Source organism: Hypomesus nipponensis, chromosome 8 (genome assembly GCF_054491055.1).
Source record: "Hypomesus nipponensis isolate SF chromosome 8, ASM5449105v1, whole genome shotgun sequence".
In the NCBI taxonomy this organism is placed as follows: Eukaryota; Metazoa; Chordata; class Actinopteri; order Osmeriformes; family Osmeridae; genus Hypomesus; species Hypomesus nipponensis.
The window spans coordinates 6,999,234-7,017,558 of NC_140368.1; the positions used below are offsets into that span (position 1 = coordinate 6,999,234).

General features: G+C 43.3%; 3 protein-coding genes across 3 annotated transcripts in view; 2 read left to right on the forward strand and 1 right to left on the reverse strand.

Moving 5' to 3' along the window:
- Positions 1–1,205, forward strand: part of LOC146274947 (collectin-12-like) — a 26,742-nt gene extending 25,537 nt beyond the window's left edge. Inside the window, exon 10 of the mRNA XM_084702788.1 lies at positions 32–1,205. Within this exon, the coding sequence (XP_084558914.1) occupies positions 32–81 (50 nt within the window). The 3' untranslated portion in view covers positions 82–1,205. The remainder of the gene's footprint in view (positions 1–31) is intronic.
- Positions 1,196–7,063, reverse strand: hacd1 (3-hydroxyacyl-CoA dehydratase 1). Its single transcript, XM_084702789.1, has 7 exons — positions 6,893–7,063; positions 5,081–5,198; positions 4,963–4,981; positions 4,776–4,864; positions 4,478–4,599; positions 2,914–3,092; positions 1,196–2,775 (listed from the first exon to the last, which is right to left on the reverse strand). The coding sequence occupies exons 1-7, from the start codon at positions 7,009–7,011 to the stop codon at positions 2,693–2,695; spliced, it is 729 nt and encodes a 242-aa protein (XP_084558915.1). The 5' UTR covers positions 7,012–7,063; the 3' UTR covers positions 1,196–2,692.
- A 3,363-nt stretch (positions 7,064–10,426) lies between these two features.
- LOC146274949 (transmembrane protein 236) lies at positions 10,427–14,435 on the forward strand. Its single transcript, XM_084703375.1, has 4 exons — positions 10,427–10,898; positions 11,427–11,499; positions 12,510–12,633; positions 13,212–14,435. The coding sequence occupies exons 1-4, from the start codon at positions 10,627–10,629 to the stop codon at positions 13,898–13,900; spliced, it is 1,158 nt and encodes a 385-aa protein (XP_084559501.1). The 5' UTR covers positions 10,427–10,626; the 3' UTR covers positions 13,901–14,435.
- Positions 14,436–18,325: the final 3,890 nt, after the last annotated feature.

Genomic DNA, 18,325 nt, shown 5'->3' on the forward strand with positions numbered 1-18,325 from the left:
GAAACACTAATAAATATGTTTGTTTTTGTAGACAAAGCTCCAGGACCAAAGCCCTCTCTGGAGAGGGAGGGGCATAGCTGAGTCAGAGAGGGTGTGGCGATGAGCAGGTAGACTCCACCCACAAAGTGTCACAACCCACTGACACTGTGCATGGACATCCCCTATGGAAAGAGAAGAGGGACATACAGGGCACAAGTCTGAACGTAGGCTATGGTTGTATTCACTGGGTTCCTCCCACTGGTGGTCAGATTGATCTTCACTTCAAAGTGAATTCAGATCACACATTCCAGCATTTGCGATCCTGCCACTGGACAATCGAAGAGTTAAGATGACTGATTGTGTTTAATTTTTTACCAAATTATCGGACTTATATAGATATTTTTCATTGTATTTTTATAGTATTGTTTTTATATGACTGTATTCCACACTTACAAATGATTATCTGAATGTACATTGTACTGCATATGTTTTCTATGCAGAAATTACTTCATCAACGCCATTGGGACTCACCCTAGTGTCTTTAATATCTGAAAGTAGTTCCTGAATAAATTGTGTGATATGCAAAATGATGCGTAAACATAAAAATATATCGCTGATATGCTATCCTTAAGGAACATGGCCCAAACCTCAAATTATATTTGACTTCAGTTCAGCTACAATATCACATACCTAAAAATGAGTGAGTTAAGTATTTACCTATATGAATTGTTAGAAAATATTCTTGATTGTAAGTCACGACTGCAAGTTTACAATTTAGTATTATTGTATGTATGTGAGTGATGATTGATATAAACTTGAGATAAACTTTCAACATCATACTGTAGCAATTAGAGACTGTGGATCTTAATAGATTATATTAAGCTACCAACTTGCTCTCATAATGCACATTTCTTGATTTAAGGCTAGCTTCCAAACTTCCACAAACCAAAAAACAAGAAAAAAATATGCATTTTATGAAGGAATTGTGTGGTAAGTTCGTGTACATCTGTCATATTGTATGTGTGAGTAAAGTTGTGTCTTTTTGTCATTGTCTTAAACCATATTCTTATAGACATTAAGGACAATCCTAATGCATAGCTACTTTGGATAAAAAGAATACAAATATGTGACAGCAAGCTCAATCAAATGTTACCTGTGATGCCATTAGGTTGGATAACATCTTTGTTGTTTTATGCATAAATTATAAAAGACGTGATTTTTGTCAATTTTTTATTGTTTGTTTCTTGTCTAGCCCTGATTCCAAGTACAATGGTGATTCAAGGCATGGGCTAGTCCATGGGTTAACGTTACTCAAGTCACATTTTCCTCCAAATCATTTCACATTCTGGTTTTCCATCTCTCGGTCGACCCCAGACACAGTCTCTTCTTCAAAAAAGAAATCATCTCACAGTAGCACCTTAGGTAGGGGTGGGGGTGGGGGGGTCAAAAACAAACTACAGTTCTACAAACAAAAACTACAGACCCTCCACAAAAAAAAAGATGTAACTAAATGAAACAGTGATGAAGACTGAGTGTTCGGAAGTAACTAGTTATGTGATATTGTCTACTGATTCCATATGTTGACTTTAACACACAGACAAGTACTTATCTCTCAATTAATTGAAAATGCACTCTACATTAATTTGACTGAAATTCTTGGTAAATATTAAAGCAACATCAGAGAACGTAAGCATGAAGCAAAGCTGAAGAAACACATTTCAATGGTCTTGGTTTCATGGTTACTTTCAAAACTCAAAATTGCCAACCGTAACATGTGAATAAATAACTTAAGTCCTCCTAAAGATATGAGACCTGCACATGAAACACAAATGATCCTTCCACATTGCATAGTTTACAAATAAGATAAGACACACATACACAAAGGAAGCAGCATCTTACCCAAATGTCTGTTTATTGTCGAGGTATCATTAGTTTACTAATAACCTTGTCATGGTTGCCACATGCTATTTACGTAAAAAATAACTGGTGGAAAACACTTACAAAATGAGTTGCCAATCGGTAAAATAAGTAAACTGCCGGGAACCTGACCTCTCTCTTCCCTCCTCTTCATTCACCCTTTTGTCTACATCCCTCTTTCTGACAGGTTAGCTAGCTGCTGCTGGGCTTTGGGTGGTGGGGTGGGGGTTGTGTATCAGGATGACTGGCTGGTAGGTTGTTATCAGGCTGTGGAGAGACTCCAATGTGATTAGACAGGCTGGTTAGTAGACTCACCAGAAGTATATATCTTTACAGCGGCTGAGGAGGAACAGTAGACTGTCAGGAAGTGTTCCACACAGTGCCGGAGACTCCTTGGTGATCCTTTATTATTCCAGTAATACAATGTTTGTTTATTCCTGTTTCCATGGGGATCATTCAAATGGTGATTACTCCTGATATGTAACGTCCTGGCTGTCACAAATGAATGGATCCCTGTTGTTTGTCCGTGGTGATTCATATTGTTGAGACTAACTTTCAGGGGGGCAGTAATATATTTTTTTTAACTCCTGTTAAGACTTGTGGTGTCTCCATGTGTAGTAGTAATCATATCCAGATTGTGTTTAATCCAAGTCGATGCTTTGTAGTCTGGTTCTCCCGGGGCATAGAGGGACATAGAGGAGAGGTTGGCAGGGTTGCAGAACTGGTGGGGTCGGATGGGCTTGGGTAGGCTGTGCAGGCTGGCTGTCCCAAACGTAAAGACCAGGTAAGGCATCAGCTAGTCATCCTTTTCCACTATGACCTCCCCGAGAAGCATCTTTCTCCTCTGACGGAGCATGTGGAAGTAGAGTTGAGGAAACACTGGAGAGAAACATGCGGGAAGAGAGGGCATAAGAAAGAGGACAGCAATGAGAGACCGAAAGAGAGAGAGACATATGCTTGCTCTGCCTGTGCATCATCAATAAAGGAGGAGGGACAATTGAGGGAGGCGCTCCTTACGTGGGATGTAGGACAGCATGACAATGATGAGGAAGATGTAGTAGTCAAAGGAGACGTTGTACTTGTTTGGGAGCCTCATGGAGTACATAGCTGATCTACGGACGTAAGGCAAGGCGGCGTAGATAGTCAGCAGCTCTCCAGCCACACCCAGTGGGTACAGGATGAGGAACAGGTTGTATCTGACAGAGAGGTGATAGGCCAGAGTCAGAAACATACATTTGAAGGGATCATGATACACACATTATCCCAAAACACTCATGTACACATGCCCACGCACACCCACCAGTCATCAATTAATGATCCACACGCTCACATGCCACGTAACCAAGAAAACATGAGCAGACAAAGTTGCTGTGCTGTTTGCACTACCATTTCACCGCTACACAGACTTTGGAATTCCACTAAAACCTTACAGATAGCAAAAGCAGAACAGGGCTAGGAGTGACGGATAAAGGGTATGGAATATGTTCTACATTGTGACACGGGCCAGAAGAATCCCTGTATTTACTCAAGAACACGGCGGCAGCTCTGGGAAGCGTCTCGGTGGATGGGAGAGAAATGTTGGGCCGAGCATTCCATGCCCAAAACAGATGGTCTTAAAAAACAGGAGCAGCTGAACATGAGCCCCTCTCGGAGGGCCTGTCGTCTTTTTCTTGCTTAAACACCCCTCCCCACCCTCGCACCCCTCCTTCCAAATGGGACAGGGGGGCTAGGGGGGGATGTGAGGGTGAGGGACTGGATGATAGGGGGCAGGGGGAGGGAAACAAGAACTTCACTGAACGTCAAGATTGGGGAACCAGACAAAGGTAGGCCTCATGAGTCAAGCTTTAATTCTCTTTCTTTGAGGCTGCCACTAAGGGAATCTCACACCCGTTAAAGGGTGTTTACAAAAGCTCTGGGTCTTAGTAACATTTTAAAACCGAGAGGAAGCCATCTTCGCAGCAATACGAGTCCAGGGCTATGAATCGGATAGCTGCTCCGTGTGTAGCTGGCATTCCATGCGGCTGCTCCCGTTTCCCATGGGAGCGCTCAGGAACATCCAAAACACACGTCACAGGCAGCTCCTCACAGGCCAGCATGATGTCACTCCTGGCCTGGCCCTGTCTTCAGCCATAAACAGTGCATTATGAGCATAACAGAATTGTAAACTACATCTATATGCTGCCTTGAGCAGGATCTGAAACAAATCTTAAACGTCTTGGGGGCGATGGGAGGTTTGAAACTTGCTTTGTTCTGATGCCATTTGTGAATAGTTAAATGAAACATGCACGTGTCCATGCCAAATGCTTAAACATGGCCCGAGAACCCAGTGTTAGCTGTTAGTTCACAGAGTATAGCTCACAAGGTGCTAATCAATAAACACACTGTCTGACCTACAGAGAGCAGGGTGACAGCTAACACATGGCTGCACCACTTCCTACAGAAACACAACACTGACAATCAGTCAGTCTTGGGAGAAAGGGAGGCAGGCATTTCAGGGTGAACAGAGACGTGACCAGAGCCAAACCAGCATGCAGAAAAAAGGACAACTCCCAAACACAGCCATTGACATGTTGTTCTCCACCTGGCCCATTTGATGAAGTAAGGCAGGTGGTTGAGCAGGTTGAATGTATAGAAGGAATATCTTATGATCTCTGTCACCGTCCATACGACCAGGAAAAGGACAACGCTTTCTTCGTTCTGGATCTTTTAGGTCAAAATATAAAAGAAGCGATGGGAGGGATAGAAGGAAAGGGAGGAGTGTGGTGGGAGAGGAGAAGGAAAACAGTTTCAAAAGGGCCATCTCTATACTAGGGTATTCTACAAGACCAATTAGTTACATACTGTACGGTAACAAAGCCCTAACCCTTGAAGATAGTCACCTGTCTGATGCTGTTGGTGATGAACCAAACCATGAAAATTCTTGAGCACACTTGAACCCCAGTTACAATTACCGAGGTCCTCACAATCCCTACGGCGACAAGGAAAACATCAACTCTGATTAAATCAGAAATCAACATGGGTGTACAGCTCGTTTAGTGATGGGAACTGAAAAAGAATGCTACATACCGATTGCACAGTGTCCCACCTGAAAAACAAGTGATACTGTAATCAAATATTCAGCTGCAATCTCTTCTCAACCTTGCAGAGTTCAACTGCTCGCTCAAGTGAGCCTCCAGGAACTTACCTCAAGTAAAGCAAAGGTCTGGAAAAACTTGAGTGTCCTTGCTATACTTTTGTACAGACCCTTGTGTGTGCCTTTCTGCATGTAGAAGCGCATCATTGATATAGCCAAAACCAGCCACCTGTAACAGAACAGAGAATTGCTACTTTACATAACACTTAAATAGCAAGAAGCAAAGGTATTGAAAACAACCACTGCTGTCATTGTACTGTGTATATTAAGGATACCAAACTTCAGTAATAGTTGGATTGGGAAAGAAAGCTAAGTGTAAATCAAGAAATTCCTTTGTGAATTCCTTTTTGAAACCGTACTGTGAACATAGTTGTAACATGGAAGCAATAACCCCCTTGTGAGTACTTAGGCTGGGATATCCATCATTACAGCAAGCTCATACTGGGAATAATGTAAACAAACAAAGCATTTGCGAAGCTGTACGGTTAATGGATTCTGGTATTTATTTTAGTTAACTAAAACATTGCCCCCCTACAGTTAACACATTTTCTCTCCATGTACAATATAGAGTATGTCAACTTTTGTGCAGTGAACCGTCAGCCTGTGCGACACTGAGAATACAATAACATTGAAACAAACCAGCCCTTTAAGTGGTTCATCACAGTTACACTGCAACTGATGAAGGGGTCAAGCTGGATCAACAGTAGCAGGTTCCTTTGTCACAGCCTACTGTGACCATTGAGAAATCCATCACTACGTTTTAGATAACTTCAAAGTTCACTCTGAAAACGCCATTTAAATGAGGGAGATTTACAAGTAACCTATTATCATGGCCATATGACATCTGAGAGGATTTAGATGGTGTTGCTGTAATGCTGAAGAAGACGAATCCCTCTCTGATTTCTCTTCTTGATTAACGACAAATTAAGCAACAACAGGGGCTTGAGGAACATTTGAATATGTAGACTGTAGGCTGATTGTAAAAAACAAATAATAGTATCTCAATAAGACTAAGCGATCTGTAGACGATAGTGTAAAAGTACCTAGTCAAGATGTAGCCCCATTTTTTCGTATTAAAATAATTACCACATCGGTACATCTACATTAATTTAAACTTTCTAACTCTCTGTTCCGAGATAACGTCCCCACCTTAAAGAGATAGCATGATATGAACCAGAAACACATGCACCTGTGCAGGGGAATTGTGGTTGGCGCTCAATTACGCATGTTTCCAAATATCTCATTCGCAAATATGCTTTGGCTACATTTTAAGTCTTAGCCTACATGTCCGCAGACATTTTTTTACATGTAGATACCAAACGTAATAAAAATTACTTTAATTGACTTACTTCTAAAACGCAAGTTCAATTCTGAATAATATCAATAAACAGATCGCGTGATCGTGCACATATTTAAACAAGTTATTAAAATTTGCCAATTGAGCATTTCACTCTCCCAGTCCGCAGCTCCAGTGTCAGCTCTGGCTATACTTATCACTGCAACTGTTGGAGTAGTGGGCATGACGCTGACACCGTATAATCGACCGTATTTGGAAAGGCTGTACAAGCGCTGGGGGCCGCTCAGTCACGGGCGTCTTTCACAAAAATACCCTTAATCTCCACACAGTAGTTTTGACAAACTGGACAGGCTTTCAAACAAGCCCTTTGTTTATGTTTTTCTGGCTGGTTTAACTTCAGGGCCGCAATCCGTCACTAAATTATTCATAGAGAATGGGCACTTGCACTGTCAGAGACACGGTCCTATAAACAGCAACACGCTTGCCGACAGAGCTCTCTGCTGCATAGCGAAGTTTCAGGGAGTGGCTAGTTATTAATCAGCTATAGAGCAGATTAATCCACATACCCGGCAGTCATGGCGATGTTGTAAATTGTGAGCCATGCGGTAGCGATAGCACTTTTCGATCTCTTCTTATTGTTGTTTTCCTTCTCCTCAACCGTGCCGTCCTCCTCGCTGGACGCCATGGTACCGGGGACAGAGTGGGAAAGTCAGAAACGGTGCGCGAGCGCAGCTGACAGCTGGGGCAGCAGGGTCATGCATCCATGTACCCAAGGCACCTCTCTCGCGGGACTATTGCTGCAACAAGTGCTTGGCAAACCCTGATAAAAGAGTCTTCGGTTATTCTGTCCGTCATTCAATTAAACAATGCAATTACGTTAAGAACGTCAAATACATTAAAAACATTCATTGGGTGTTTTGGTGTTCTCGTGGTTGTCCTAATGTTAATAATTAACTAATAGCAAAGTGCAGTTAGTTTAATCTTCGACTTTAGACGATCGTCTCATATTCGGGAAACGCTAGTTTGCAGCGTCGCGTTAGGGACCGGGTTTTAGCCTACCCATACTATTAAAATAATTATGACCTTTATAATATTTATATGAATATAAAACCTCAAACGGACACCAGAGTATTCTAACAATGTCTGGTATACTTCCACAGCCTTTACTTTTTTTTAAACATTTCAAACTAAATGATAGAAAATCGCTAATCAATGAAAATAGTTTAATTCTCTCAAATCTTAATAATCTTTTCACACCCTTCAAAAAATCTCAAATATCTCTGGCCTACTTTCACACTTTAAATTTTCAATTACGTTTCAAACAAAATGATACGAAATTGCTAATCTCTGGAAATAGCATAAAATCCTCAAATAAACACCATATTATTCTAATAAAGTCTGGCCTAGTTTCTCAACCTTTACATTTTCAATTGCTTTTCAAACAAAATTCAAATAAATCGCTAATCTCTGAAAATGGCATAAAATCCACGCTAATCTTAATAATTTTTTCAAATTTGTGATAGAAAAACTCAAATTGACACCATATTATTCTAATCATGTCTGGCTTTAAATAATTAAGATTATCCAGGATTTTATGATATTCTGAGATGAGAAATGTTCGTAGCATTTTTTTTAACTTATTTGTAAAGTAAAGGCTGTAGAAGTATACCAGACATCGTTAGAATACTCTGCTGTCCGTTTGAAGTTTTATATTCATAAAAATATTATAAAAGTTATAATTTTTCAAAATTGTATGGGTAGTTTTTACCCTGACATTGCAAAGTAGCGTCTGTGAGACGAAAGTCGAATTTGAAACTAACTGGGGGTCATATGGCTGAGCGGTTGGAGAATCGGGCTATTAATCTGAAGGTTGCCGGTTCGATTCTGGCCTTGAAAAATGGCTTTGTGTCCTTGGGCAAGGCACTTCACCCTACTTGCCTCGGGGTAAATGTCCCTGTACTTTGTAAGCTGTAAATTGCTCTGGATAAGAGCGTCTGCTAAATGACTAAATGTAAACTTCACCTCGGTCTAATAAATCAGCTATTTTTACCCATTCATTTAAATAGCCACTGTTCTTTGGTGAGAACATAGAAATTGGTGCTGATACCCAAATCATAGTGGATTTTTTCCAAGTACATGTTTGAGTATTAATACTTGTCCTCCTAAATTGTAGGGAGCATACTGCCCTCTATTGTCAGGGCTTGGACAAGAGGATTTGGGCTGCATTCAAAAACGGCATGTTTAGCTGTGTTGTTCTGATGTTAGTTTATATTTGTAGGAATAATGTGTTGAGGCTGAGTAATATTGGGGCCCAGAGGATGGATTAGCCTGGCCTGTAGGGTTTTATGTGCTGTAATGTGCTGGGGTGGAGGGCTGTATTGTAGTGTGCTGGGGTGGAGGGCTGTATTGTAGTGTGCTGGGGTGGAGGGCTGTACTGTAGTGTGCTGGGGTGGAGGGCTGTATTGTAGTGTGCTGGGGTGGAGGGCTGTATTGTAGTGTACTGGGGTGGAGGGCTGTATTGTAGTGTGCTGGGGTGGAGGGCTGTATTGTAGTGTACTGGGGTGGAGGGCTGTATTGTAGTGTGCTGGGGTGGAGGGCTGTATTGTAGTGTACTGGGGTGGAGGGCTGTATTGTAGTGTGCTGGGGTGGAGGGCTGTATTGTAGTGTGCTGGGGTGGAGGGCTGTATTGTAGTGTACTGGGGTGGAGGGCTGTAATGTAGTGTGCTGGGGTGGAGGGCTGTATTGTAGTGTACTGGGGTGGAGGGCTGTATTGTAGTGTGCTGGGGTGGAGGGCTGTATTGTAGTGTACTGGGGTAGAGGGCTGTACTGTAGCGTTATGCCTGGTGTTGAGTGGTGGAAGCACAGCCTGAGAAAGTGCATCATTGCAGGATCTAAAATTAGATCCTGTCGTAGTGCTCTGTAGAAATGTGTGTAAACTAAAGACACCACCAAATATAATGCAGGCCTCCTAATCCTGATCCAGTTACATTATCCAGGACCATTTTTGTTTGTCATGGCAGCCCAGACCTGTCACAATGAGACACCTAATGTGAGGTTCCGGGGTTTAAGCCTAGATCAACAGCACACCTCACACATTTCTAATGACCTCTTTACTCTATCATGTGGGGGTGTGCATAATAGCAGTGGGGCATGTTTGAGATACAGAAACATAAAAAACTGTACCCAATCAAAACTCGTAAATAGAGAACACCGGGGATCATTTGATGCTGAACATAGGAGTCAATGAAGTGAATCTTCTGGGAGAGAGCCCTTGTTAGCTTGCAACCCCAGGCTGCCACAGGAGCTCAGCTCAGAGGGGGACGAACACAGAAGACTCAACACCACAAGGCCAGCTTGGATACCTTCCCTTCAAATGTAAATATGTGATGTATGTGAATCATGTCTGTGTACTGACAGGGAGAGATGCAGAGACATGCTCATTATCCTGAGGTCTGCACTGTCAAAAAGGGAGCACATATCTCACAGTCTGTTAAGGGGCACTGGAGTAACCTGATGCGGGAAAATGCAATTGGGACTGTTGCCCTGCTTGCCAGTTGATCCAAAAGAAATGTTTGTGTTTTACGATGGCCATCTCTTGACCAACATGGGGCCACAGAAGCAGGGAATCACAAGGTATAATTATGTGTCTCATTACTGCTACATTGTCACTTTTCACAGGAAGATACTCAATCACATTGTATCATCTCCCGTTACACCATGTTATAGTACATTAAGTGAATGGATTCATTTATACTGTGCAACATGTTGACAGTGTACAGGAAAACACCACTAGGTGGGGATCTGTAGCCATCATAGACTGGACAAGTAAATCAGACTCCTACTCTGCAGTTAGACAGACAACAGTGTTGTGTCCCAGAGGTACAGGGTCTTCCTGTCTGGTATTGAATGACCTGTCTCATTCCTTAAAGACCAGGATTGAGATACTCATACCATCTATGTTTCAGATAAATACCCCATATGTGATGTGGAGGGTGGGAGATGATTTGTTTGCAAGCACCATATAAAGAGTTTACAGGGCCAGTCACATCCCCGTCACACCGACAGTCATAAAGGTACACAATGCCTAGTGCAGTGTAAGCAATCGGGTGAGTAGACAGCCAGGCCTGTGGTGTGTGGAAAATGCTAGTGGATAGAGACAATGCCGTGGTCCTAGGCCTGACCGGCCCTCAGAGAGACAGGGGTCGCCTCACTGCGACAACAGCCCCTCTCTCTCTCTCTCTCCCTCCCTCTTTTTTTTTTCTTTTTTTCCGCTCCCCCCCAGCGCAGGGGCTGCCACAGCATGGGCTCGGGGAGGACGCTGAAGTTCGCCCTGTGCGAGGTGCTGCAGTTCGCGGGCATGTGCGTGCCGCTCTTCGTCGTCATGCAGAGGTTTGCCATCATCGTGGCTAAGGTTAAAAGTGTCAGGCAGCCCCCCACCGATGGAGGGACGGCCTACTGGCTGATCGTGGCGTCCTCCATCGCCTACGTGACCTCCACAGCCCTGCTGGTCTGGGTCCCCTTGAAGTACATGCTGTTTGTGAAAAAGAAATTCATGGTTGGGAAGAGAAAGTGGTGAGTAGTCTAAACTGGTGGCGAGAGCATGGATGAGTTCAAGGCCTGTTTAGGGCCTGAGTTTGGATGTTTGGATGCGTGGACTTGGTGCTGGAATGTGGGGCCTGGATGCAAGGGTAGGGCCCAGGTGTAGGGCCTACGTTGTGGAGGTTGAAGCTTGGGTTTGGTTATGAAGGCTGGGGGCTAGAGATAGGGGTCTAAGGCATTAAAGCCAGGCCTTCAGGATTGTGTCTCTAGATAAGACCTGGTGTGAGACTGATGTAACATGTGTCTCGATAAGAAGCTTGACTCACACTGCAAATGTCTGGCTGACTGGTCTGGTCTGTATTACAGAATATATAGGCTAAACAACAGTTGTGTTGGTTCTGAACTGAGTGTGGATTGGTTCTAGCTTCTAACAAAGTAAATCATTGTGAAGTTGTTTTGGTTGTAATTATGTTACATCGAATGCAATAGTTTGAATGTCGATATCTTGGTAGCCTGAAATAAACAAAATTAGGCAACTTTTTCTCTCTTTCACTCTCTTAGGAGGCCGGTGGCCCTGGTCTATGTTATCCTCTCAACATTACCCTGCTTTGCTTTTCTCATCGCCAGCTCAGAGGTAAACCATGTGACACCAATCGTTGGTCATTGTCATCTGAGCCTCTGTCTCAGTTCAACTGTTTATTTGACCTTTAGCTTAGATCCACCTCTGGAGGTGACCTTTGTTATTTGACCTGTAGTCTTAACCCTGGCATGATAGGAATACTCTCTGAAATGTACTTGATTTTTCAGTTCAGATCCGTTCAGGTCCATCAGTATATTTTGTTCCCAAGGGGTGATTTTTGCTGTGACAGGTAACCTTGCTTGTCTGTTGTATAAATTCAAATTATATCCATAAAATACTAAAACAGTTCTACAAGACACGAATGATCACAAGTCATGGAAGTAATCATTACCACAAGACACTGCTGTACCAATCCCTATAATTGTAGTTTGATACCCTCCATTTCTAACATTACTGCCAGGCTAGTGAAGAAGCCATGGTAAACGTGTGATCTATTACAGTGGGGACCTTCTGAGAGAGGAGTAAAAGGTGATGAGTTGAGACCAGCAGTTTGGTCCTCGAGGGAGCAATCTACAGCCCTAAGGCTAAGGAGCTACTGATAAGCAGCTGACGTCCTCTTCCTGTTCAAATCACTCTCTCAAAATCAGCCATCCTGGGTTAATTCCTGTCTGAGAGATGGCCTGCTTTCATTTACTGTCTATGAGGAACTTTGTAAAGGTCTGGGCCTGACCTCAGCTCCTTCCTTATCTGATGTCATTTACATAACAACCATAAATTCAGCCCAGATGACCGCTATATTCTTTTGTTCTCTGCCCTGTACCAGTGAAGTCCTGAGTTAAGCACATACCAAAGATCCTAGAGATTAGTCCACTAACCCAGTGTCAGAGAAGGTCTGTTGCACTTACACACAGTAGCCATTTAACCTCTTTGGTTGTCATCTGGGATATTGAGATTTCGATTGGAATCTAAACTAGCAATTGACTGGAATGTTGCTTTGTTCAGTGAGTCAGTGATGCAGGATAGGAAGAGACCATGGTCTGAGTCTAAGTGTTGTTTCCTCTAAGGTGCAGATCAGAAACAACTTAAAACACGACACTTTTACGGAGCTCCCTGTGTCGCTGGTCTTATTCTCTCTCATCTGCATCGACATTGTCGAAAGGATTCGCCACTGTAGACTCACAGGACAGGGTAAGTGGTTTATTTCATTTACTTTTTGTCAACCTTTGTTTAACAGTGCAAGAATTATGAGGTCAAATTGTGTATAGCCATGGTGGCCTAAAGCATTATATGTTAAGAAGACAGACATCATGAAACATGAAGGTGAACTGCTGTGCCTGCTCAATGTCTAAGCAGAATATAAACCACAAAAGACAAACCTGATATTCAGTCATACTATGCTGGGCCTGTGCATTAAAGAGTGCCTATCTGTGGCAGGCCAAACGCCTTGGGTTGCATGGGATCTGTCCTCAAGGTGAGGAACTGGGCAGGAAACAGGTTGTTAGCCAAGTGCTGCTTGTAGAGCTTAATTGCCAAAATACTGCCATCTCAGGGTGGTCTGTGATGGCTTGGAATCACTGCAAACACGGGACTAGGACCCACTTCTGATGTTAATTTTTAGGCAAACAATCATATTTGTTTTCACTTTTTATCATCATATTGTCCCTTTTCCAGTATATAGTACAGTAGATCTGCTCAGCTTATACCAACTTTATCATGCCGACGCCTTCTGACGTGAACCCTTTCTGTACTGTTGTGTTTCTCTCCAGCTAATGACTTGGAGCGGGATGCTGACATCCCCACCACGGTCCTCACAAATGTGGAGCAGGTCACTGCAGGGACGCCTGGAACGCCAGCAGCGGCCGCGGCAACAGCCCCTGCCACTGCGCCCACCACACCAGGCCAGCAGAGCGAGAAGGACCAGAACAGTGCGGGGTCACGATCAGAGGCCAATGGGATTGTTTCCGGGTTTCCAGGCAATCAGGGACGGCAGTTTAGCATCTCGGGCATGAGCTCACGCTCTGCCAGCATAACGGCACCGTACCACATGTCACCCTACGCATACACGGGCCCGCTGCGCTTCCTGTGTGCCAGTGACGCCAGAGCTGAGATGTTCGTTGAGAGCTTCCTGTTCTGGATGGATACAGTGGAGATGGTTAGGTCAGCAGGACACCCGGCATTATTCTTCTCTGGCTGGGTGTTCCCCATCTACATCTTCAGCTACCTGTCATGCCTGAGGCTGGTGGTCATGCCCCATAGTCCCCTATTATCATCCCTAGGCGTGGCCCTCCAGGACCTGCCCTTTCTGTTCATCCGTATTGGCCTCATTGCCTTTTTTGGCTTCATCACACCACTCCTGTACCTGATGAAGAACTTGCTGGTCTGCTTGGCCTTTATTTACTTCAACTTCATGACCAAGCTGAGAATCTTCAACACTGAGAGGATGTTTTTTGGATGATACGACAGCCAGATGATAGGACCTGGAAATAGACTGAGGAGTCACTGAGAGAAACTGTAGGTTCTCATCAGTCCCCATACAGAGTAGCAGAGGCACATCAAGAGAAGAAGATGTCAATTGATGTGACTCTGATGAGACTGCTGAAAGGAGGAATAGAACAGGACTACATTGGTGGTGCTTTTTGCAGGCCAAAAGGGAGCTCTTTTGCAATGTGTTCCTGTGAAAGGAAGGACAACATGAGCTGTCAGAGAGCTAAGTGTTGTCTTACTGTTATCTTGTTTCCTACTTGTTCTTGTTGTTTTTTACCCCCCAACCCCCCATCCATCCCCAACCTGAACCATGGCACTTTGAGAATGTAAAGAACATGTCAAGTCACTTCTTACTGATTTTATAACACCGAACTACAGATTTTTCTATTACCATAAAGTGCAGTGAATGTGCATGAGCATAAGAATAATGTGAACATCAATGTTGTTGACATCCCAGATTTTTTCTTTGCAAGGTTATGATCATTATACACTAAATGAAAACAAAGCGTGAGTTTGTACCAATGATACATATTTTTTGGATCAAATTAATAAAGAAAAGAATGAAAAATGTAAGCTTTTTTAATACCAAATAATTTGGCAACAGATCAAAAGTTGTATTGTACACTGTAACTTTGTGTGTGTGTGTTGTGTATACCTATTATTCTGTGAAGTGATGATGCATCTATCACGTCACTCATTTCCCAATGTGTGCATTTTCCCAGGCACGTTCAGTCTTATATTTACACTTAGTCATTTAGCAGACATTCTTATCCAGAGCGACTTTCACTAAGTACGGGGACATTCCCCAGAGGGAAGTAGGGTGAAGTGCCTTGATCATGGACACAGCGTCAATTGGCATGGCTGGGAATCAAACTGGCAACCTTCTGATTAATAGCCCGATTCTCTAACCGCTCAGCCATCTGACTCCCCCGGGTCTTCCTCAGCCCAGGATGGTGCAGGATGACTTGGTTGACATGGCTCCTTTCAGCTCCATCATGACTATCTGACAGCCTGGCCTGGTCAGGCCTCCTTCTGGCCCAGCTCCTAAAGAGCCATCATGCCTGCGCTGGGGGCCGCCCCGCGCCCGCACGCTGGGGGAATCCTCATCCCTTTTGTTGAAATCCACTGATGAGTCCATCGATGGTTGTTGTATTCCTTTTCAGTCTTCTGATTTAAGATGACCTCCTTGTGACACTTTGCTGTTTTCGTTCCTTGTCTGACACCGTCAGGACATGTAAGAATGTAATGTGTGTCTCATCCTGCATTTTGTATGATGCACGCATCGTTTGTTTCTATCTTGCTTGCCAAACATCCAATCACATGTCTGGTGGGAGGGGGGCTTTTGTGTGACATCAAACAAAAACAGTGTTACGCTGTATCAGTTCAACAGAAAAATTTAACTTTGCTGCCTGATGCAGAATCCATGACTACTGTACAGTAGCATCCTGTTGATATTGTCTAGTTGCCCTCAATTCACCCACACCTAGTCCAAATAAATTAGAGCAGCATATTTCCTCCTTCGCTTCTCCTTTCCTTTTCGTCTCATCTCCATGGTGGAAAACCTTGTTTAAAATTACCTTGTTTTAAGGAAGTCACATTGAAGTCATGACTGAGTGGTGTTATTAGCATGGTAGATGGAATAAGTTGGTGTAGTCTCCTAATTCAATTTCTTTTCCAACGCATTAAAACTCAGGAATATCATTCTGTTGTTTGACTGTGCTTGTTCCTCTCCCCATTTTCTTTTGATTGGATTATTTGCTCCTTTGTCAAGTCACATGCAGTTCTTCCCCTGTTGGGATGTATGATGTCTTTGGGGCTAGAGAATGAGTCAGAAATACATGGGTCAACAGAAAATCAAGGGGTTCTCTAAACCCAACAAGGCAGTTAATCTTCCACCAGTTGTAATTCAGCTGAATTGTCCCTTCCATTAGAACAGTTTGATTTCCTGTTTAATTTGCTGTGACATTGTCAGAGGGTGTGGAGGTCAGTGCTGACCGGGTCTGGTCTCTGACCCCTTGCACATACTGTAAAAACATGTTTCCTCTCATTTTCAGTGCTGTGGACACAACACTGTTGTGCTTTTTCCTCCCAACTTGACTGGGACACAATCTTTTCTTTGCGTTGAAACTGCTTCACAACTTGTATGGGAAGAGCCAGGAAGCCGAAAAGTAAAGCATGAGTTAGTGGGATTTTTGTAATGATTTGCTGAAAGCTCCCCATCTTCCTTCCCTTCCCCAGCCTCTGAAGGCGGGGACAGTGACCCAGTGACAGGAGTGTTGTACCAGAGGAACACCCAGTCAGTTCTGACCTGGCACCAGGCCCGGGTGAGCTGCCAGCAGCAGGGGGTAGACCTGTTCAGCATCGTAGAACTTCACGAGCAGACGTATATCATAGACATGGTTTACAAGATCAACACAGCACAGAAGTTTGCCTCCCTACTATCCTATTTCCCTTTCATTGCAATTAATTGCAATATCACTGCCAATGTCAAATAATTTTTCAACTTTTTTTTAAAGTTTTGGTTTACGTAGTTGTAAGTAACACTGACTGATGCAAGAAGCTGCTACGGCAAACAAGAGATATATAGTCTTTTGAAAGTTGTCAATGTGTAAATCATTTGTTTCATCAAAGTCAGGCAGTTTATCATTTATTGCAATATTCAAAATCAAATAAAAAATCAAATACTCTCAAATAGACAGTTCATTAGTGGATTAGCTGCTGTTCCCTCTGTATCGGCTGTCTTTTACATAACAACTATAAATTCAGCCCGGATGAACGCAGGATCATTTTGTTCAGTGCACTAGCTGTGCCGGTGAAGTCCTGAGCTAAGCACATACCAGACATACTCGACAAGGTGAGGGATAGAAGAGACCACTTAAACTACAATGGAATGACGGTTCGGAAACAGCATCGAACTTGACACGTTTACGGAGCCTCCCTGCGTCGCTAGGCTTCTCTCTCTCTTCTGACATGCAAAGTCACACTGTGTGTGCATCAAAGACTGCTGCTTAGCGGTGATGTCAAACACCTTGGTGTAGCATGGGATTTGTTCTCAAGTTGAGGAAATGGGCAGGAAACAGGTTGGAAGCCCAACCAAGTGCTGCTCTGAATACAGCGCTGAATTGGCACATTTTTAACAATGCTGTCTCACAGGATGGTTTGTGACTTCTTGGAATTGCTGTGTGCATGTGACTAAACAGACAGCCGAGAATTGTTGTCCCACCAATGTCATCATGTCTAACGGGTTTGATGTGAATTAAAACTGAATTATCCCCACAGATCAACATCAATCACCATACACACCAAGATTAAAGGAAGAAAAGGTTGTGTTATTTTACATTGATAAATATGATGACAGAAAGAACAGAACAGGACCACTTTCTTGATAATACCTTATTACCTTTTTGATTTAATTAGTTTCATAAAGAAACTAATTAATGGAAAACAGAGACACTTTTCCACAATATGATTGGGCTAAACATCTGTAATTTTGCACTGTACCTTTCTGTTGGTATGTGTTTACTTACTCTATTTGAGGTTATGATGGCATCAGGACTTCATAGTGTATGCATTTTCCCTGACACATGATCTAGCCTTCTGGTGGATAGATGGTGCAGCAGGAGTGGGGTGACATGGCTTCATACTAGACTTCCTTCGATACTTTGGGCAGGAAGCAGGATATCCTCCTGTCTTCTTTCTTCTGGAGCACCATCGTTGTCTGAGAAATCCCCTGCGTCAGCCCTATGAAGAGACTGCCCGTCCTCCTTATATCCCTCTTTGTTGATCATTTTCCTTCTTTTTCACTACTTCGTACCTTGTCATAATATTCTTCTTCATTCTTTTGATTTCTGGTGACCTCCCTGTGACACTGTCGGACGCTTTCCTGGCGTGATTTGGCGACACTACCAGGAAATGTAAAGGGATGAGGTGACATGACATTGTATGATGAAAATATACTTTTAGCTTTGCTGTGTAATAAAAAGTCCATGATTATTGTGGCATCCTGTTGATATTTGGTTATCCTCATTTCCCCCTCACATTGAATGTAAGTGAAATACGGGAACTGTTACATGTTTTATCCCACCTCTTCAGCGTTTCTGAAAAGAGGTATTGGCTCACTGAGATGTGGTGACAGGACACAATGACACCAGGAACCTGTGCATGCTTGGTGGCATCCTGTCTCCTGCACACTGCAGATAAGTGAATGCTACACATTTCCACCTTTTCCTTCTCTTTTTCTTTCGTCTCATCCCAATGGAGGGAAAGCTTGTTGAAAAGGACCTTGTTTGGCCACAGCCCCATCATGCCATGTGACAGGATGCTCATCGGTGAGATTAAGGGGGGGGGCGCGCTACGCTTCCCTCTCACTGCTCTTCTTGCAGACACCTGAGCACAC